We start from the raw sequence: 22,605 nt of genomic DNA on the forward strand, positions 1-22,605 counted from the left end.
GACTTTATTTCAGTAACAAAGAAATACTATCAACTTTAATGTATTGCATTAAAAGTGTCACTGAATTTGCCCGTACAGAACTTTACTGATAAAAGATGTTTGAGCCGTCACTTGAACAACAGACAGTGCTGGGCCAAATGCTCTCTGGAATATGGACTTTGATCAATTAAAACCGTATGTTCTGCATTGCCATTAATGGCTGTATAGATGGTTACAGTCGTTACATTACATAACGACCCTAAAGTAATAGCCAGTTAGCTACTTCATAAAAACAGTTAGCCTACTGGCATAGGAGGGTCTCCCGAGAGCTTCACGCGGACATGGGGACCGTAAATGGTAGTGTGGCAGCAATACAAAGGTTTTTACAAAGTAACCATGGAGACGGTTTCTAGAAACACGACTTTATTCTCGAAATTTAATTAGTTTATACTCAAAATTTAAAGAATTTTTCCCGAAACACGACTTTATTCAAGAAATTTAATGAGTTTATTCTCAAGATTGTATTTCAATTTTTTCTCTAAATTTAACGTTTTTTTTTCTCGAAACACAATGACTTTATTCTCGATACTTAACAAGTTTAATCTCGTATTATAATAACTTTAATCTCGAGATGGTTTTATTTTTTTATTATTGCTTGGCCCTAATCCTCCTCCTTATTAAATAAACTAAATTTTAAAATAAAATTAAAAAAATAAATAAAAAATTTTAACAATTTAATTTGTCAGGCTTTACACGGTTACGTGTCTATATTTCTATATATTTTTTTTTTTAGTTTTAGAAATTTTAGTACTTAAAAGTATTGGTAACACGTTATAATAAGGTCTTATTTGTTAACATTAATTAATGCGATAAACTAAAATGAACAAACAAATGAATATATTTTTGCAGCATTACTTAAATTTAAAATTTTATATTCAAGTTACTTGTTTGTTTAGTTTAGTTCACAGTACATTAAATAAGGTTAAGATACAACTTCTTAAACATTTATAGTATTGTTCATTGTTCACTAATGTAGTTAACTCCTGTTAACAAAGCAAATCTTATTGTAAAGTGTTGCCAATGTTTTTCAGTTAGTTTTTCATCTAATATATTTATATCTTATTTCAGTTTTATTTCATTTACCGTTCTTTAAAATAATAGTTTTCGTTAGGAACAACAATTACTGTGTCTGTGAGTGTCTGACCTTGAGTTTCTTGATGCGTATCTCGATGGAGTGTATGTCGGTGCTGAGGTCCAGTCCCCGCTGCTGCTCCAGCTCTTCTTCTGTCTGGTCCATCCATCGGCAGACGCTGTTGAGATCTGTGTTGAACTGCTGCCACTGCTGCATGTTCTGCTTCATGCGCATCTCTTTACTGAGAGCCTGAGCCTGCAGCAGCTCCCAGCGCTCGATCACACCTGCACAACACAACATCTGTTCAGAGCTCTGCCATCTGGGTTACACTTTACAGTAACAATAATATTTAATAACACTAGCAAACATTAATACATTGCATGATGCATCAGACAAATGGAAATCAAAATCCAAACGTTTATTTGGACTTTATCCTTCCCTCGGGTCATTTTGACCTGGAAAATATTTTTCGAAATTTTATTTAAAAGTTGAGTGTTTATCGGGGACCAAGACCCTGGGACATTTGTCACACTTAAACCACAAATACACACACGCAAAAAATTTTTTTATGAATTCGAGGAGTGTTTTGTGGTTGAAATTTTAAAAATTAGCAAATCCTTCCCTCAACCCCAATAGGAATGAATAGAATGCGAGAAATGCTTCAGTACATGTACAAAAACCTAAAAATGCTCAAAATGCAAACTTAAAATGGTAAACCTTTTCCAAAATTTTTTTTTATAATGTCTACGTGTGTATCTGAACGCATAATGAAGAGAAACCGACTTTAGGACCCAGCGGAACAGCTCATTTGCTCCAACTAGATAGAGCTATAATACTAAGGCCATCTATTGGCTAGAGTCATGAAATATCATGTTATATATATATATATATATATATATATATATATATATATATATATATATATATATATATATATAAATAAATCCACAGGTCAGCAAAGACACCCATTGTAAGATATTTTTAGCTGAATTTAAAGGTTTATGCATGAAATTATGAGTTATTTTGAATTTAAGTTAAGTAAATGTGAGGAATGTGCTTACATTACTCAATTACTATTTATTTATTGATTGATTAAATCAAATAAAACCAAAAAATCTCCAAAAAAAATGCATTAAAAAATAGAAAAAAATATTATCAAAATGAAATAAAATAATCTTTCTTTCCTTAAAAAATAAATAAATAAAAAATAAGTATAGTTTTAGGGCTTCAGGTCATTTTGACCCACAAGGAAAGGATTTCGCCGGTTCCAGCCTCATTATTCCCTTATCATTTATAATGACATATTTTGCCTTTTTCCCTCTGCTCTATTGCCTATATGCCTATATAGGATACTAGCATTTGTTTTTAAATGAGAAGTTGCATGATATGGTTTTGCACCTGAGGTTTGGGACTCGGAGCTATTGGGGTTGACAAAGCCTGATGTCTTGTCATCCTCCTCTTTCAGCTCAAACCCCACTCGCTTCACTGCATCTATACTGCCACGACATTCTTCAAGAAGACGCATCTGAGAAGATAAAATGTGACAAACAAGTCATTATATTCATCTTGCAAATGATTTCTACATGATTTTTGATTTTTATTACAGTGACATGAGTTTCACTCACATAACCCATGTATGTGGCATCCAGCTCCGGGCCTGTGGGGGTTCGGCTGCGTATGATGTTCTCCGTCTGCTGCAGATGGAAGCAGCTGGTGTTAAGAGCTTTATCCAGTTGTCTGATGTGAGTCTCCAGCGAGCCAGTGTCACCTGTCGAGGAACACCAAAACACTTATATTAGTGCAGGAACAACAAGAAGTCACATTGAACTGCACAGTGGAAGTGTGTTGTCGTTCTCAGGCCTGATGCAGTGCATGATCAAGAGACAAGACATCACAACATTGCTTTCTCATTAGTCAAACACACTAGGAGCTTCTAATCAAATTGATCATTAGTCAAAGCAGTTTACAATCAGAGTGAATACTGCTCTTCAATATTAATATAATATTGCATGTTTGTTTGTTTGTTCAGCATTATTTTATCTGGGAAGTCAATTAAGAAATATTTTCTCACTTACAATGACGGCTTGGCATAATGGAGATTTGATAGTTATGAACCTACTGGTCGTGTGACATTAGGCACCTGTCGACATCAAGCTTAAGATGATATTTTCAAGGCAGTTAAACACATTGTGCCACAGAATTGTCATTTGCGTAATAAAATATATCCATTCTTATTATTACTGTAATGCAAAGTAACATTATTTAAATTGTGTAGTATTTATAAATCTCATATTTAAACTAGTGTTGTTATTGGTAAGTAGTAACTAAAAGTAAATAAAACTGAAATAAAATCAAATATAAATCTTAGAAAAACTTAAACTAAAAAACGATGCCTTGGCAACTAACTAAAATAAAATCAGTTGAAAGTAATACAATAAAACAAAAATAAAATGAAAAACTAAAATGAAAATGAACTAAAGTTAAAGAGAAATATAAAACAAGCGAATACAAATTACAAAAATGCAACAAAATGACTACAACTTAACCTACTAAAATGAAAACAAAAAAGCTCATTCAAAATGTTTATATAATATTAAAAGAACAATAATTTAAATGAAATTCCTTGTATTACTGTATTTAGTGTAATACAGTTAGAAAAATAATAATGGGAATCTAATTACAAAAAAAATATGCATTTTAACAGTAATGTGATGTGTTTTATCGTCATGAAAATAATGTTGAAATTAAGTAAAAAACAAATAAATAAATCCACAAATAAAATTTTCTCTCGTTTTGAACCTTGTGACCTCTAGATATTGGCATTGACCATTAAAAAAAAACCCAGTTCAGTCGACCACTAATACTCAAAGAGTAAACAATTGATTTTAGATTAGATGACAAACAATCGTTTTTGTAAATCACAGTCTGCTGCTCTGATTGTAAAATACTGTGAGTAATGCTGTTGATTTGGAAATCCAAAAGCATTAGAAACCAAGGACAAACACCAGAGTGAACTCAGTGTGCATCAACCTGTGACACTACATGCAAACACTGGAAAACTGATTATACTGTGCGAAAACACAAATCAATAGACAAGGGTTAGAAAATGCAGCCGGTGGTCGCAGCACGAGGCTCTGTGCTTTGATTCGGCTTGTGAGTAGAAACTAAAGATCAGGCAACAGACTAGTGAGTGAGTCCCAGACTTCTGTGACTGCTGTTGCCTACCAGCGCTGGACCTCAGAGTTTGCTCAGTAAGTTTTAGAAATGCCTCGGGACTCTCTGGAATCACTACATCTGAAAGAAACACATCATGCATACAGTGCAACACATGAATGAATGCTGAACCACACTAAATAAACGTTCTCATCTCAGGATTCATTTATATTCTCTTATTACTTGGCTCACTGAAATACTTGATTCTGATTGGTCAGTCACGGCATTCAAAGCAACGTTAAGCCACCAAAGTGTGGACTCGGAGGAAGCCTGCGATGTCATTTCAGAATGTGATTGTGTGATTTTTAATGATTAAAGGGATAGTTCACTTTGAAATTATTTTTTGAAATATTTTAGCTTACCTCAAGGGCATCCATTGTGTCTTTGTTTCCATGGTAGTTTCAATTTTGATATTTTTAGGTCAAACCGTTCGTGTCTATCAGTCATATAATGCAGGTCTATGGTCACCACCTCAAAGAGCATGCACAGAGAAGGCCAAATTAAACATGATTTAATGACTCAGTAAATATAAGTACACATTGATGGCCTAAGACACGAAACGAGCGGTTTGTGTGAGAAAACAAAGAGTATTTATATCGTTTTTACCTCTTGTAACCACAGCCACGTCCAAGTAACTCTGAGGGCACGGGCGCTTCGGTCTGCGCAAGCGCCGGAATTGCAATTTCCTGTATATCTAAATATGTTTAGATTTTTTGAGTACTTAGACGTGGCTGTGGTTACATGAGGTAAAAACGATATAAATACTCTTTGTTTTCTCACACAAACCGCTCGTTTCGTGTCTTAGGCCATCAATGTGTACTTATATTTACCAGTCATTAAATCATGTTTAATTTGGACTTCTCTGTGCATGCTCTTTGAGGTGGTGACCATAGACCTCCATTATATGACTGACAGACAAGAATAGTTTGACCTAAAAATATCAAAATTTAAACTACTGTGGTAACAAAGACACCTACATCTTGGATGCCCTTGAGGTAAGCTAAAACATACCAAAAATTAATTTCAAAGTGAACTATCCCTTTAATCGTGCAGCTCTGCCTGATGGATGTACATTATCCCTTACTCATTCTCTCTCATGTGTTTATTGGACTAAAGAGCCCACACTGACCTGAGAGCGCAGAAGCTGAGCCCTGCAGGTATCCATCCTCTCCTTGATCTCCTGGTTCGGAGGACAAGGCTCTGCTGGCGCTCTCCAAACCCCGGCTCAGGTCATAATCATGGTCCCACTCCAGAGGGATGGAGTCCACGCTGGCCGGAGTGTCTCGACCCGACCGTTCGGCCCGTAGAGGAGCTGCCAGCGACGCAGACCGACTGGAGGAGGGCAGAGGGGACAGAAAACCGTCACCCAGGCGCTCGCTCCACGGAAAGCTGGACACGTCCCCAGGCTCGTCCAGGTCAAACTCCCGGTCCGAGTACGAGACGTCATGTTCATCGTCTGTGAGCTGGATATAGAAGTTATGATCATTGGTGACTGAAACTTTGACTAAACATTGACCACATTTATTAAAGGGGTGATGAAATGAGAAATCAAATCTTCCTTGAGCTTTTGACATCTAAGAGGTCATCATATTATAAGAATATCCTGTAAGTTTAAGAACTGAAAACGTCCTTGTTAGTCCAATAAAAGCTTTTATTGACACCAGGCTCAGCAAACGACTCATTTTTCAAAGTGGGGAACTATGACATCAAAGGAGGATAAAACACCACCCCCACAGAAGAAGATCAACGACTACTTCAACACGACCGGTTTAGCCACGCCCACCGATTTGCGCATTACACGCATAGCTAAATAACATAGATTCCTACCTCGTGATGACAAACCAGATTGAGCTACCAAGCAATACAAAATATTGTGCAGCGCCTGGTTGTGGAAGAAGACAGTCGCTGCATAAGCTTCCTCTGGATTCCAATAGGACTGCATGTAATGGATAAACTATTTTTAATGACGTTCCAGCTGATGAGGTAAAACACTGTCCGTCTGTTCGCTTCATTTCACTGAGGATTGTTTAGTAAACAAGACTGGATTTGCAGACCGATTAAGAGTAAAGAACGGTGCTGTGCCGTCTATATTTCATCTGACAGGAATTGTGCAACATACGGATTCTGGGTCGAACATGTATGGGCGAATCATTCCGGTTGCCATTTTACAACATTGGACATTTTCAAAACCATTTCCCCCAAGTGCATCGACGAGTGAGTTGAAACTCACTATAATATGCAAAACTGTTATCCACTCACAGCAGTGGGCGTTTACTTCCAAGTCTTCAGTGCGAGACGCCCATAAAAACCAAGCGTTTTTCAGTTAGGCTCAAAACTAGGGTAGGAAATAGCCTATTACTTATTCATTTTGATGTTTTTGAATGCAAAAACCAAGCGAAACGTCATAAGTTGACCTCAGACAACAATATAATAAAAAGTAAAAAGCCAGTTCATGACCCCTTTAAAGTGAATGAAATAAAACGTGAGAAATGCATATAAAATAAAATGAATGAAGAATCTGGAAATGAAATGAATGTAAAAAGAGAGACTGAAAAAAAGGCATCTGATGTATTCAGTGTACCGGTAATCGTATAAGTTTCTTGTAGTAGCGTTCCACGCGTCCAAACACTTCCTGGCAGTAACGCTGCAGTTCTTCAAGCTCTTCCTCGATCACAGCAGCATCTATCGGCTCGCTCTTTTCTAGAAGAGCTTCACCCTGCTGAAATATGTGGTCAATCTTGCCCGTGTTCAGAGTGATCTCCTGCTGGAACGCCTGGATGCGGCAGAAAACCTCCATAAGAGAACGACACGGGAGAATATGTGCAGGTCTGAAGGTCAGATACGTACCCTTAGCTGTTTGATTTTGGCCTGGACGTCACATTCTGAGAAATGCTCAATGTTGGTTAATTGCAGGTCCATCTCAGTCAGCCAGACCAGGATACAGTCTCGCGCCGTCTCAAACTCCTCCCTCTGACATATAAAGTGCTGTGGTGGACATTAAAAATGTTTCGCAATCAAAAAGATTCAGAGTAAAAGCTTACTTGTATTTACCCAAATTCACTGCACGGTTAATTTACAACATAATACTAACAATAAATCACTTAAAATATGCTTTAAATAATATTATATTGTATTAATAATAATTATATAAAATTAACCAAGAATATTAATAATATATATATATATATTATTTAAAAAATATTAATAATATATATATATATATATATATATATATATATATTATTTATGAATATTTTTGGTTAATTTTTATTAAAACAATATATACAATATATAGTATTATATATATACAATATATATTATTAAGTTTAAAATAATATATTTATTAATAATTATATGAATTACTATATATAAAATTATGTATATAATATTTTAAATATAATAATAGTTGTATTACTACACAAATATTTAAAAGTTTTAAATAATAATCCACCTTATATATGTATCATCATGGTAATTTTTTTCTCTTTAGCTGTTGTATATTTCAATACAAAATAATTAACTATTAAAGCTTAGCTTTCATTTGTTCATAGTTTCAGTTCAAAAAATGGTTACAGTTATGCATTTGATAAATTAACTTCAATTGAACTAATTTCAATGAGCAGTTAATAGGCATGAATGAAATGTTTTATTAGAATGAAAACAAAAGACGTTTATATTTGTTGATTTATATTTGTATCAAATGTCTCGGTACCTTTAACCTGCGTAGGACCGAGAGCACTCTTCTCTGTAGGTTATCCCAGCGCTGGTTGGCATCGTGGGCCATTTCTCGCAGACTACAGGACGCGTCAGTGCGATTCTCACGCGCCAGTCGCTGATACTGTTTATTGATCAGCTCCAGCTGCGTCAAACCTTCATGCACTTGCCGCTGGAATGTCTGTGAAAGCACATAAATGAGTGTTAATATCATAAATCTGTTCACTAATACTGCATTCATTCAGTCTGGATGAATCTCACCTCAAATTTCTTGAGCTCCTCTTTGGCCACAGTGTAAAGGACACCTGAAGAGTTTGGCAGTGCGGCTGTCTTCTCCGACATCATGAGCCACTCCTCGAAATGAGAGAAGTCATCGAGAAACTTCTGCCAGAGACGCCATGTCTCCTCAATCCTTTCAGAAGAGCATGATCAAGGTTTAGGCTAATTGTCATTTAGCAGATACATAACATATATTTATATTTATACGCGTCACACACACGACCAGCGTCGGCCAATAGTAAGCCTACGTGTGACGTACAACCCAGAAGAGTTTCACTACGTGAACTAACTCGAAGCCCACAGAGAAGGAAATGAATAGTTGAATAGAGTCGTTATTTTTGTTTGTTTATTTGTTTTTTTTTTGCACACAAAAAGTACTCTCGTCACTTGATAAACTTAGGATTGAGCCACTGTAGTCACTCAGACTATTTTACTGATGTCTTCAATAATTTTTCTGGGCCGGCAAGTTTCAATCCCTTTAGAAGCCTATGGAGGAGTGATCCAGCTCTCAGATTTAATCAAAAATATCTTAATTTGTGTTCTGAAGATGAACGAAAGTGTTACGGGGTTGGAACAACATGAGGGTGAGCAATTACTTTTTAATTTCCCAATGTTTCGGAGAGAAATGTAGAAGCATGTTGATCTCCCACTCATGGGTCTTTCATGTGGAGAACGCTCGTCGTGTTTGCATATCGATGCATTTAACCTTCAAATGGTCTTCGTTTCCAGTTTACACTTCTGGGCTTTGGGGTCTATAAGACCCCAACAATTGACTGAGCAATTGTACAATTCATTAATGCTGTGTTTTTGGAGATATAAAGTACTTTTGTATCCATATACCACACAATTCTTCAACTACACCATTAGCTTTAGCATTAGCATATGAAATGTTATTTTTTTATGATACATTGCATTTATGCTCTAGTACTAGGCCTTCATTTCTGTGTAAAAATTTGCAGATTTTTGCCGTTTTTTTTTTTTCACATTTCCCATTCATTTCAATGTGGGGTCATACTGACCCCGAAGACCAGAAGTGTACTTTTTTTTTTTTTTTTACATACCTTCAGAACAACCGAATCAAGCCCAGTTTTTTCTGTGTGTATAGATAGACGATGCATGAAAAGTAACAAAATCTTATTCCACTGAGATGAAGGGAACCTTTTTTTTTTTTAAGGAAAAGTCGATAGGGGTCATATAGACCCCATGACCCGATTGATTGCTACAAGTTAATGACCAAAAGTATTTTTACAAAAGTTCACAATGCTGTTTAAGATTTAAGATAATGTGGATAACATTGAATAAATATCTTTTCATCAGGTTATATCCTGATAATTATTCACTCAAACCCCATTATCTAAACCTCTCTACTTAACCGTTGGACTTGCACATCCACCATATTTGTAGTTTTTTTGCCATCCGTGTTTGTAGTTCTAATCAAATCCTCGTCCGACAATCAATGGGTTGTGGGCAATATTAGCCATTAGAGCGAGCACAGATCTGCACTTCAGATTCTAGCTGGGAAAAGTAGACCATTCCGGGTATCTTTGGAACAGTCATTTCAGCATACTGCGATTTGGGACACTAATACTAATTTCTAATACTATTTAGGACTGATATTATGCGAATTGGGATGCAGGATATGTGTATAAGCTTCATCAGCTGGTCATACTTGAGTCTCCTCTCCATGGACATGGCACAGATGCTCCTCCAGCGCCGGTCCAGGCTACGTGTGGCCTGCTGGATGGAGTCACACTCGGCATCCGTGGCACAGGCATCACAGTCGTGCAGCAACACCTCACACAGGTTCAGCACAGACGCCACCCCTGTGCTGTGCTTCTCGATGTCTCTCTGCAGCTCCTGGGTGAACAACAAAAACAATGTTTTATCCGAAGTAAGCGCATAATCTTGACCGGTTTAGTTTTGAATGCATCATGCGGTGGTGATGGCGCAGTGGATAAGACACATGCCTTTGGTGTGAGAGACCCAGGTTCCAATCCACTGTGAGACACCAATGTGTCCCTGAGCAAGACACTTAACCCCTAGTTGATCCAAAGGCGTGCGACCGCTGACATATATAGCAATTGTAAGCCGCTTTAGATAAAAAGCGTCAGCTAAATGAATAAATGAAGAGTTCAGATGCAAAAGCCTCTAAATGCCATTTGAAATTTTCTTCTTTAATGATGATTTTTATCAAACTTGTATATTTAAGTTCAGTAATTTCACTTAAATAACAATTAATAGGTAATTATCATTACCATTTAAGTGAAATTACTGAACTTAAATATACAAGTTTGATAAAAATCATCATTAAAGAAGAAAATTTCAAATGGCATTTAGAGGCTTTTGCATCTGAACTCTTCAAATATAAATGATGTGTTTTTGTACCTGCTGCAGATCCAGTTTCCTCTGGATCTCCTGGTAGTCGCAGGTGTCGTACACGATGGGACGGGACAGTTCGGTCTCAATGTGGGCGAGCCACGTGCGCAGACTATTCATGTTCTTATCCAACTGCTGAATGGCCACCAAAGTCTCCCGTAGCTTCTTCGCTCTGTACAGACAAAGACATGTTCTCAACATCTATGCACAGCATACTACTTTAAACTAAAAATCGTTTAATATTAAAACGTATATTAAATATCATTAAAAAACAGGAGACTTATGAGGCAGGTAGAGGGAATGTACAGTTAATCGCACACAATGCTGATTTAAACCTGAGCACCATGGCTCAACGTGACCGGATAGGTGCTCTCCAACATTGAGTAAATATTGTGAAAAATAGTGAGAATAATCAAAATGTGGTGTGTGTTACCTGGCCCCTATGAGGTCCACCAGGTGCTGCCAGCGTTCGCTGACTTTACCGAGTTTGTGTTCTATGTCAGAGGCTTTGCTCTCGTGACTGGCCCGAGCTAAACGTTCACCCAGCTGCGTGAGCTCATGTTTATTCTCTTGAGCCACCGCCACCTCCTCCTGGTAGTCCTGAGAGACAGAGACACAGCGCTGCAGTTAGACAGAGACATTGACAAGCATTTTTAAAGTTACTATAGTTATAAAATTCTGTTAAATTCTAGTTGCTTTTGAAGGAGTGGCTATCGTTATGCTGTTACCAACACCTCATACAATAAAGGGGTTGCAATGGAGTTTCCTCCAAAACACATCATATGAGCTACTTTGTTGTAAATACAATATTGAGTATTAGGCAACCCTAACTTTCTTAAAAAAAAAAATAAAGTAAAATGAAATTATTATCATTTCAAACAACTTATAAAATCAAATATACACTGCCTGGTCAAAAGAAAAAGTCACTGTTTAGATTTGTAAATGCTTAAAGGAGTAGTTCACTTTTAAAAACACTTTTGCTGATAATTTACTCACCCCCATGTCATCCAAGATGTCCATGTCTTTCTTTCTTCAGTTGAAAAGAAATTAAGTTTTTTTGATGAAAACATTCCAGGATTTTCTCCATATAATGGACTTCATTGGGAACCAAACGGTTCCAGGTGAAAATGAGAGTTTCAGTGCAGCTTCAAAAGTCTTTAAACGACACCAGTCGATGAATAAGGGTCTTATCAAGCGAAACGATCGGTCATTTCAAAAATAAATAAAAAAGTTTACATTTTATAAGCACAAATGCTCGCCTTGCTCTGTTCTGTGATGCGCGTTCACGACTCTCCTGTTCGAACTTGTTCATCAAAATGAACGAATCTTTTTTCAAGTCATTTCGTTCATTTAATTTTTGAAACGAAGTTTCGCTAGATAAGACCCTTATTCATCGTCTGGTGTCGTTTAAAGCCCTTTGAAGCTGCACTGAAACTCTTATTTGGACCTTGAACCGTTTGGTTCCCATTGAAGTCCATTATATGGAGAAAAATCCTGTCAATATGTCGATATGTCAATCCATGTCAATGTGGATGACATGGGGGTGAGTAAATTATCAGCAAAAGTTTTTTTTCAAGTGAACTACTCCTTTAATAGTCTTGTTGCAGTGATTATTCGGTTTCAAGCTTGTTATATGTTTGGCAACAGCTCTTCTAACCCTAAATGATGGAGTGTGTAGCTTTTCATTTCTTAAGCAACTATGTAGCAAAACACACACACACACACATATATATATATATATATATATTTGATTATGCATTATTATGCAATTTAACAAATTGTATATATAATATGAAACTGTAATATGAAAAAAATAATGTATAATATATAATAAATAAACAACAAGATATTATATAATGATACATAATATAATTACTTATACATAATTAAAACATTTTTAGTGATGAGCATAACGAAGGCAAAGATTTGATTAAACCGTTACCTTTCGTAGTTTCTCAATCATCTCTTCGATGCTGACGTCTCCATTCTGGGATACTTTGCTTTCCATTTGTGTCAGCCATTCACACAGCTCCTTGTATTTATCATTGAAGATGGCCCATTCATTCAGCTTCTCACTCACCTGCTGTCTGCGCAGACACAACTGCGCAGACAAATACGCAAAAACATAGGCCTTCAGTGATTACAAATATGTCTGAGCATTTACACGTAATTTAGGTTTAAATCAACCAAATATTTAGCCACATCGTCTTTCTGTATCTTCATAATGTGCAAAACAAAAGTAAAGTGTAAATAAACGCAACGTTACACACGCCCAAAACTACTTTAAATAAAATATCAGACTAGAGCATCATTAAAACAATACAGCATGAGAGAAGAGTTTCTGACGGTCTGTCTGAATCTAAAGTTAAAGCTGTCGACTGAGATATGAAGCGTATTTTCACATCCTGTGGTGTCTCAGCTCACGCACCGGATGCCACAAAGAACATGCAAAAATAAATCATACTTGCTTTGCATTCGAGTTTCATTTTCAGCCAAATGCTGGTGCTTGGTGCTTTGCATTACTCTCTACTAACAAAAATAATATATATATTGGAAAATAAGGAAATTTAACTAAAGCTAATATTGCCCAATATTGAATTATAAGAATGTGTTTGTGAAGACTATCTGTGGATGCGTTTTAAAACCCAATGAGCTTCCTATGGAACAGATAGGCCTGTGATGTCTAGGAGAGTTGCCCTTCATGATTTTAAAATCTGCTGCACACACAATAATGTTCATATGTAGTAAAACAGCACCATCTAAAGGCCTGTGTACCTGGTGACAGATCTCCTCCCACTGCCGTTGCAGGAGTTCAGTACGTTCCTGCAGCACACGCAGATCCTCTGGACTGATGTAACTGCACAGAGACTCTCTCAACACAGTCAGATGGGTCAAATCCTCCTTCCAGCCGTCAAACTTGCTCTCCAGATCCTGACAGGAATGTAAAGTTAATTCCCCCCTTATTTCAATGTTCTTCAGTTCCAAATGAATCGGAACTTTGCATACCTTGCAGCGCAGTTGTTCAGACTGCAGCTCCTCGTGGCGATCGGGGAGCGTCTGGGAGAGCTGTCGTTTAAATGCTCTCAGTTTCTCCAGAGATCCTCCGATACCTTTTTCACATCTCTCCCAATCCTACACAGAGTTTGAATCCAGTCAAAAAAATGCTTTCTGGGTACCTATATCACAAAACTAATGTAGTGACGTCTGATTTACAAATTAAATCATTCTTGTGAGCCGATCCTATGTAATGATTTGGTCAAACTCAAGTGTTTGGTGCAACATTGAATAAATAAAATCTGTTTGAGAGCAAAATTAAAGGAGTAGTTCACTTTAAAAAAAACTTTTGCTGATAATTTACTCCCCCCCATGTCACCCAAGATGTCCATGTCTTTCTTTCTTAAGTCGAAAAGAAATGAAGGTTTTTGATGAAAACATTCCAGGATTTTTCTCCATATAATGGACTTCAATGGGAACCAAACGGTCCAAAAGACTTTCAGTACAAACTGCAAACTGTTCAAAGGGCTTCAAACGATTCCAGACGACGAATAAGGGTCTTATCAAGCGAAACGATCGGTAATTTAAAAAAAAAAAAAGTTTAAGTTTTATAAGCTCGTATAAAACCTTTTATAACACTCGTCTTGCTCTGTTCTGTGATGCGTGTTCGTGACTCTCCTATTCGAACTCGCTCGTCAAAATGAACGAATCTTTTCCCGAGTCAACTCGTTCATTTTGTTCGTTGAATGAACCAAATGACAAATCCTGGAATGTTTTTATCAAAAACTTTAATTTCTTTTCGACTGAAGAAAGAATGACATGGACATCTTGGATGACACGGGGGTGAGGAAATTATCAGCAAAAGTTTTTTTAAAGTGAACTACTCCTTTAAAGGTGTATGATATAAACTTTAAGAAAGCAATATTTGACTAAATCTTTTAAAAAAAATAAATAAAAATCACTAAAATGATCCAGACAATAATGACTGCAAATGAAGTCAACAGGTGTTGCAGTGACATAAAGAGCCTTATCTACCCTGAGCAGGACGGCCAGCTCTTTCTTCTGCTCCTCCAGGCAGATGTTGGCGTGTCTCCATCGCTCCTGTATGTTGAGCAGCTCGTCCTGTAGAGCCGCTTCGGCCCGTGAGTCAGCAGACAGAAGCAGCTGTCGTCCTGCCTCCACCGTCAGGATATAACTGCCCTGCTGTCTCAGCAGAACCTTCTCTCTCAGCTGCAGAACAAGAGCATCAGCCATCACAAAACCCTCCTTCAGACAGTCATCATGTATGTGTGGAAGGCATGGCCTGTTTGCGCAGCTCATTTGCACATATAACTATATTAATGCATTATTTTAGCATCATTGAGATACTATTATAGTTCAAAAAAATAAAATGTAATGCCTTTTTCCGTTTTCGTGTTTAATTAACATTTTAGTCATTTTGTTGTTTTTGTAATTATTTTATGTTTTTTTTTAGTTTTAGATTTAGTTATTTTTCTACATCAAGTTAAGCTAAATGAAAATGAGAACATTTGCTTTGGCAACTAATTAAAATAAAACAAGATTTGTTTTTTACATTTTATTTTATTTGAATTAATGAAAATGTTTTTATGGTTTTAGTTAACCATAATATCCCTGCTGCCTATTTATCTTCACTTTTTCATAAATTATGTTGAATTTTGGCACTCATATACCAGTGATTCAATTAATTCAACATCATTAATAAAACTGTGAAGATAAATAGGCACCAAGGTTATAATATTTAAGTAAAACTAAAGCTAACACCTTTTTTTTTTTCCAAAAAGTGTTATTTGAAATAATATAAAAATTAATTAAAATAAAATGCTCTCCAGTTGGCGTACACATAATAATAATTTGTTACATTTATAAAATGTATTTAATATATATACATATATATACACATACATGTACATACACCGGTATACACATTTATATACATATCAGCTAGTTGCAAAGGCATCGTTTTCATGTAGTTTAATTTCATAAAAAATTTAAATTAAATAAAAATAAATAAAAACTATATAGACTTTAAAATTAAAATGGAAACTATAAAAATAAAAATGAATTTAAAAGAGACTTATGAGGCTCTCAGAGGTAAAAGGATATTTACCTGAACCGCATCCAGCATGGCTCGTGCCTGCTGTAGTGGGACAGGTGCGCCCGCCTGCAGGGTCACGGCCTGATGGGACACTTCCACCAACCACTTCCGAAGCTTCTCCCCCATCTCCCTGTAGCGCTGCCACTGACGCAGGAGACTGTCTATGATGCCCCGTCGCTGCTGTGCGCGTCTCACCACCCCCTGCCACTGGTTACTGAGCAGAGCCAGCTTCAGCTTGAACTCATCTCTGAAAATACGCTCACCGTGAGTTTCAAATGAAGTACGCTAACATCTTGCATAAGCATATTTCGGATGATGATGTCCCTCACCTGTCGTCCACCTGTCCCTGCTCCAGCATTCGCTGTCCATCGCTGATGATGGAGTGAAGGATCTGTTGTCTGCTGAACATCTCTGCCTGAAACAGCTATAACAAACAGACACAGCTTTGTTTATTCATATCGGCCCTTTATTAGTATCTAGACAAGATTTGAAACAATGCACGTCTCAGTTCACAGCTCACCTCATGAGCTCGCTGTTGCTCCATCAGGCTCTGGAAGTTTCCAGAAATCTCCACGGTAAGTTTCTCCTCCGTCTGCTCCAGGAACTCCATCCACGTCTCACACTTCTCCAGAAATGTCTGCTGTTGTAGTATGAGGGCCTGAAGTTTACTGAGAAGAGAATTGACATACTTTAGAAGGTCAACAGAAAATTGACATTATCTTCTATAACATTTTGTACATTCACCTAAAGGATTATTAATAACTAAGGGGCCTAAAGTGTGCCAAGAAAACATCCCCGACACCATTACACCACCACCAGCAGCCTGCACAGTGGTAACAAGACATGATGGATCCATGTTCTCATTCTGTTTACGCCAAATTCTGACTGAATGTCTCAACAGAAATCGAGACTCATCAGACCAGGCAACATTTTTCCAGTCTTCAACTGTCCAATTTTGGTGAGCTCTTGCAAATTGTAGCCTCTTTTTCCTATTTGTAGTGGAGATGAGTGGTACCCGGTGGGGTCTTCTGCTGTTGTAGCCCATCCGCCTCAAGGTTGTGCGTGTTGTGTCTTCACAAATGCTTTGCTGCATACCTCGGTTGTAACGAGTGGTTATTTCAGTCAAAGTTGCTCTTCTATCAGCTTGAATCAGTCGGCCCATTCTCCTCTGACCTCTAGCATCAACAAGGCATTTTCGCCCACCGGACTGCCGCATCAATTGCATTAATGAGAAATTGAACAGGTTTTCCTAATAATCCTTTAGGTGAGTGTATATTCCCATAAAGAGGGGGATTTAAACCTATAAAGCCTGCATCATATTTAACACATTTTTTTTTAGTAGTATGCTATACGCCTTATTCACGGCAGCGCCATCTTTGATTTTTAATGAGAATGAAAGCGAGGCTGTGAGGGATAGACACGCATCTCTTCAATGGGCTGTATGGTTATTTAAAGTGTTTTAGTTTTGTTCTGCTCATGAAACACTGGAAAAATATCTTTCCAAGAAATGTCAGTTGACAAAAAACTCCCGACAATGTAAGCTGTGGAAAATTGTAATTAATCTAGGAGCTTTATTCAGCTTTCTACAGCGGATGCCATTGGAAACACGGTAAGTCTATCCCTCACAGCCTCACTTTCATACCGGTCATGGCGCTGCTCTGAATAAGGTCTATACTGTTATAAAGATGTCATTGATTTACATTACAAGTTATCAGAATTTCATCTGATCAAATTTCATTTGATCCTATAAATATCAGTAACTGCATCAAATTGCATAATTTTCACCTGATTGAGTACGATTATTTTAGAGCTTGTCTAAAGGTTCAATAAATTGTTTAAATTTCATTTAAAACATATTTTTCGGACTATTTTTTAACACTTTATATTTATAGATTTCTAGGGTTAAGAATGGGTTATGAGGAGGAAGCGCTGGAGCTCACCTGAACCTCTCAGTGGTCTGAGCTGAGGTGGTAGACCAGCTTCTGTTGAGGTTCTGCATGCGTTTGATCTCAGAGTCATTGAGAGGGAGTCTGTAACCCAGTTCACTCAGCCTCTCCACATCAGGAGACATACTGCTGAACTTCAGCATTTGTTTCTGCACACACACAAAAAAAAAAGTGTGTAAGAGATTACACACTTTCCATTTTTAGATTTTCTGTTATTTCAAAGGTGTTTTTTGAGGAAATATTGCGTAATTTAATTCTTTAATTCAATTTCTTTGTACACCTCATTTGCTATGTTTAAATTATTATGTAGGCTACACTTCATATTTATGTTATTATATTATATCCATTCTGGCTTGCATACCTTCAGTTCCTCCATGCGGTTCCAGATCAGTGACAGGTCAGAGGAACCGTTGGGATCCTGGCCTTTCAGAACCTCCTCAGCTTCCACGATCCAGCGGGACAGAGAGTGCAACTGTTCGTTAAACGTCTCATAGTCCCGAACTCCAACCTGGGGAGAAAAAGCAACAGAAACCCTCAGTACCGGACACTAAAACACTCTCATACGGCACTGAAGCGCTCTGGTATCGGTGATCCTCTCCACTCACCTGCAGCGCCACCTGCTGTCTGCTCAGGCTCTGCTCCACGGCACTGAGGCGTTGGGTGAGAGACAGGTGGTCAGACTGGATGGAGGCCACGGCCGATGTGTCCACCTGCTGTTTGAGCTGCGCTCCCAGCTCCAATAAAACCTGCAGAGACGCCTGGATGGGAGCCTGAGAGCGCAGCAGCTCCTGAGGGGACATGGGGGGAAAATGATTCTACATTCTTAATCAGGGTGAACATAAAACATCAAACTTTACAGGAGTAGTTGCTGTTCAGAATTCATGATTAGTGCACTAGATTAGTACACACTTTAAAGACCATTTCTGAATTGATTTAGAGCTAAGAAATCCAATTATATCCTAGGTCCCAGACTAAAATGTATGTTTAAGATGAATAAACTGAAAGCAGTTTGGACTAGCATACATTCTAATATGTCAGTGCCATTGTTTTGTCTCAAGAAGTAGACCATTTTTTGTTTTCTGAAGACACGTTTGTAAAATCTACTTTTATAGATGTGTTGAACTAAGGCTTTATCTGAGCCCTGTCTGTGAAACCAGGCCTTGGTCTTAAAAATGTTGTAGTAAATGTGTATATGTTTATGTTGAAGTATTGTTCCATCTTAGTTCAACCTTATTGTAAAGTGTAACCACATACTCATATTTACATGCACACACAGACAGGCAATCTGAGTTTCAACTCACAGCACAGTCTTGAATCCAGGTGGACACTTCCTCCTCAGTGATGTCTTTGTGGCTGGCTGTCTTCAGCATCTGGTTTGCTCTCTCCTCGAGTGTCTGGACGCTGGAGTCACTCTGTCCGTAAAGGTCCTTATAGCTCTGCCAAAGCTGCAGGAGACCCTTACTGCTCTTCAGACGCTCCACGATCTCCTCCTGCAGACTGTTCCACCTGCATACCACCAAACACACACAGAAAACATTGGCATTACAGGTTTAACTTCATTTAAAGGTTACCATATTAGTGTGCCTAATGCTATTTACATGTTTCTACATGATCCTTTCAAAAATACCAAAGTGCTACCATGATTAATGTTCAAAAATGGTCAACTGAATTGTCCTTTAGTCAGTGGTGGAATGTAACGAAGTACAAATACTTTGTTACTTTACTTAAGTACATTTTTCAAGTATCTTTACTTTACTTAAGTAGAATAAATAGTGCATACTTTTTACTTTTACTTCGTTACATTTTGCAGCAATTATTCTACTTTCTACTCCACTACATTTCTACAACTTCTGTTACATTTTCATTACATTTTCTGATCAGTTTTTCCACTACCAAAAGGTAATCTGACCGTCCGTTCGTTGCACGTTTGTCTCACCAGTGACGTTTGGTTGCCATTGATATATCAACCCGGTCACACTAAATGCGTCTTGCACACAGTGCTTTTATCGTGCAATTTATACGCGAATATTTGTTTTTACGTGCATAGGAAACGCACCATGTGTAATATACGTTTGGTTAGGATTATGGCAAGCCAAGAGGTTCAGAATTACACCATAAATTAATCGCATTTACTGCCAAACATAGTTATTGACATATAGTAAGGATAAGCATGATGTTCATATTGCCTAATTGCAAGCTTGTTTCAGAAATGGTGACAACATTTTTTTTCCATCATTATTGAACATCATTATAGGAGTATTAGGTTGAATGAGTTAGAATTAAATGTTTTATTAATCATTAGAAAATAGACATTAAGAGACTAAATTGTTATGCAAGTACTTTTACTTTTAATACTTAAAGTACATTTAAAATCAGGTACTTTTTACTTTTTACTTAAGTATGGTTGTCATTGTGTTACTTCTACTTTTACTAAAGTAAATATTTATCTGGTTATTTGTACTTTTACTTAAGTACTGAGATTCAATACTTTCTCCACCACTGCCTTTAGTTAAAAAGACATTGACAATAAATTCATTTATAATGTAACAACAGATTTCTATTTCAAAGAAATGCTGTTTCACAGCATTAATGTTTTCACTGTATTTTAGTTCAAATAAATTCAGCCTTGGTAAGCTGACGAGACGAACACGAAACATAAAAAAAAATATTTAAAGGGGTCATGACATGAGAAACCAAATTTGCCTTGATCTTTTGGTATATAAGAGATCTATGTACTATTAAAACTTCCAGCAAGTTTCATAGCTTAAGATGCCCTCCCCATTATAAACGAACCATTTATTTAATCAAGCTCTAAATACAAAGCTCGTTCTGGATCCATGGTATGAGGTGACGTCACGGTACGAAGTGACGTACCAATCGTTTGCATATGACCGCCTCCAGCGCAAGACAACTACGCCTCATTTCGCATCATCGCATACGTTGTCGTGCAGCGAGTGGATCTGTTTACAAGATGACTGTGATGCCACGCAGATGTGCTGTTGCTGCTGTGGACAAACAACATGTTTGAATACGCTGCCGAATGATTCAGACGTCAGGGAAAGCAGTCGTATGCAGTTTATTTGCAGCATATGCAGCGCGCCACAGCTTTATTTGAACGGTGAGTGTGACAGAGCAGCGAGCGAGCGAGCCCTGGCCGTGCGCACGCCTTCAAACTCTCTCTCTCTCTCTCTCTCTCTCTCTCTCTCTCTCTCTCCCTCGCGCATATGAATCAAAATCAATTGAGAATTGACACGATGGTAAAAGATTGGAAGACCGAAGTTTCACGTGGTGGAGCATTGTGTAGTCTACATGTGATACAAAATGATTAACATTAATAATTTATGCATAAGCAGCACTGACGTTAGCCAATCATAACAGTATAGGCGTTAACACTGAAGTCTTAAAGGGGAAACACCCCAAAACAGACTGTTTGAATCAGAGGTGATAAACAGGGTGGGAAAATGTCATAAATAACTACATTTTTTTTTTTTTTTTGTACAAAAAACTATAGTAATACTATAATTGCACCTAAGGGAACATAATAAAACAAAACAAAAAACCATGTCATGACCCCTTTAAAACCTTTGACCAGTATATATGAGAGAGAGACAGAGATTAAGTTATTGTATTAAAAAAAAAAAACACAGATGAAGCATCAAATTTAGCACCACATGCACCTGGCGTTGATGTCTTTTAGTGTGTTGTTGAGAGTGTCAGACACAGATGGGTGACACTCCTCCAGAAGCTGATGTGTAACTGATCCAAACTTTCTCAGGCTGCTCTCTTGTTTCTCAAGCTCCTCCTGCAGGTTCTGAAGACGTCAGAAGAAAGAATAGCAGTCATTTTCCCCCTTCAGATTCAGAATTTACAGAGTAATAGACAAACAGGAACTTGATTTACCTGTAAACTCTCCACCTGCAGCCGTGAAGCCTCCAGAGATCCCGTGAGCAGACGATAGCGGGACACAGAGTAGCGTCCCTCCGTCAGGTAGCCGTTGATCTCTTCAGACGCTTGTTTGTACTGACTCCACTTGTCCTGGAACGACTTCAGGCTGATCTTGAGCTGCCCGATCTGAGACAAACAAAAACATAAATAAATCAATAAAGTTCTGTTCGAAGCCTCAATTTACTTCATTTTAACCAAACTCCGAGGCAGCATTAAATTAAGGGCTGATTAAAATGAAATGCAAATGAAATAAATAGTAATACCAGGTGGTCCAGATTGGCCCATGTGTTATTCAAAGCTTGTAGAGACTCCATGACAACAGCACAAGCCTCATCCGTCTTGTTTTGGACAAGAGCACAGGCTTGTTCCTCCACTCTCTCCAGCTCTCTCTCCTTCTCTTTCACCATCTCCTCCATCTCCTGTTACATATACGACAACAAACAATCTGTATTCCGGTGCTGGAGAAAGCCTACTCACAGAGGTCATGTTGAATAAAATAAGACCATGTGTCTGGTCAAACAGGCAAACCTGACAGTCTTTGAGTGCGTTCTGTACGGAGGATAAATTCTCAATCCTGTGTTTTCTCTTGAGTCGGTCCTCCTGAGCGTTCAGCCACGCCTGAAGACCCTGAACTTTACCCTCATATTCAACCCAGGATGCCAACAAGCCTTCCAGATATTGCATCTGAAACAGGAAAAATGAAATGTGACAAATGACACATTTATTATTTTACAGAATAACTATAATAAGTAAAACAGTAAATTATAAATCAGTATATAATCACAATTTAGTATGCAAAAAAGTGCCACTTTTATACGGTTCTCAACCAAGGGGGCGGCAGGATGACTTAAAATGATGTACTGTATACTATTATTTATATAATTATTCTAATTATGTATTAAAATAATAAT

The 22,605-nt window shown here is 37.5% G+C and overlaps 1 protein-coding gene across 10 annotated transcripts in view; it reads right to left on the reverse strand.

Moving 5' to 3' along the window:
- syne1b (spectrin repeat containing, nuclear envelope 1b) overlaps positions 1 to 22,605 on the reverse strand; it is a 164,356-nt gene that overhangs the window by 13,725 nt on the left and 128,026 nt on the right. For 8 of the 10 annotated variants that reach the window (XM_089120128.1, XM_089120131.1, XM_089120127.1 and 5 more), the window contains 27 exons: positions 22,223 to 22,378; positions 21,958 to 22,113; positions 21,650 to 21,820; positions 21,427 to 21,560; positions 19,051 to 19,255; positions 18,355 to 18,537; positions 18,111 to 18,257; positions 17,744 to 17,898; positions 16,324 to 16,471; positions 16,133 to 16,227; positions 15,816 to 16,050; positions 14,723 to 14,917; positions 13,700 to 13,825; positions 13,469 to 13,624; positions 12,636 to 12,794; positions 11,127 to 11,293; positions 10,703 to 10,865; positions 9,987 to 10,174; positions 8,300 to 8,450; positions 8,037 to 8,219; positions 7,172 to 7,309; positions 6,906 to 7,097; positions 5,454 to 5,787; positions 4,337 to 4,405; positions 2,737 to 2,879; positions 2,510 to 2,636; positions 1,184 to 1,395 (listed from right to left, as the gene is read on the reverse strand). In XM_089120128.1, coding sequence (XP_088976254.1) covers positions 1,184 to 1,395; positions 2,510 to 2,636; positions 2,737 to 2,879; positions 4,337 to 4,405; positions 5,454 to 5,787; positions 6,906 to 7,097; positions 7,172 to 7,309; positions 8,037 to 8,219; positions 8,300 to 8,450; positions 9,987 to 10,174; positions 10,703 to 10,865; positions 11,127 to 11,293; positions 12,636 to 12,794; positions 13,469 to 13,624; positions 13,700 to 13,825; positions 14,723 to 14,917; positions 15,816 to 16,050; positions 16,133 to 16,227; positions 16,324 to 16,471; positions 17,744 to 17,898; positions 18,111 to 18,257; positions 18,355 to 18,537; positions 19,051 to 19,255; positions 21,427 to 21,560; positions 21,650 to 21,820; positions 21,958 to 22,113; positions 22,223 to 22,378 — 4,488 coding nt within the window. The remainder of the gene's footprint in view (positions 1 to 1,183; positions 1,396 to 2,509; positions 2,637 to 2,736; positions 2,880 to 4,336; positions 4,406 to 5,453; positions 5,788 to 6,905; positions 7,098 to 7,171; positions 7,310 to 8,036; positions 8,220 to 8,299; positions 8,451 to 9,986; positions 10,175 to 10,702; positions 10,866 to 11,126; positions 11,294 to 12,635; positions 12,795 to 13,468; positions 13,625 to 13,699; positions 13,826 to 14,722; positions 14,918 to 15,815; positions 16,051 to 16,132; positions 16,228 to 16,323; positions 16,472 to 17,743; positions 17,899 to 18,110; positions 18,258 to 18,354; positions 18,538 to 19,050; positions 19,256 to 21,426; positions 21,561 to 21,649; positions 21,821 to 21,957; positions 22,114 to 22,222; positions 22,379 to 22,605) is intronic. The other 2 variants (XM_089120130.1, XM_089120135.1) reach the window with 1 other exon arrangement.

Source organism: Pimephales promelas, chromosome 15, assembly GCF_988280905.1.
Source record: "Pimephales promelas chromosome 15, fPimPro1.hap1.1, whole genome shotgun sequence".
In the NCBI taxonomy this organism is placed as follows: Eukaryota; Metazoa; Chordata; class Actinopteri; order Cypriniformes; family Leuciscidae; genus Pimephales; species Pimephales promelas.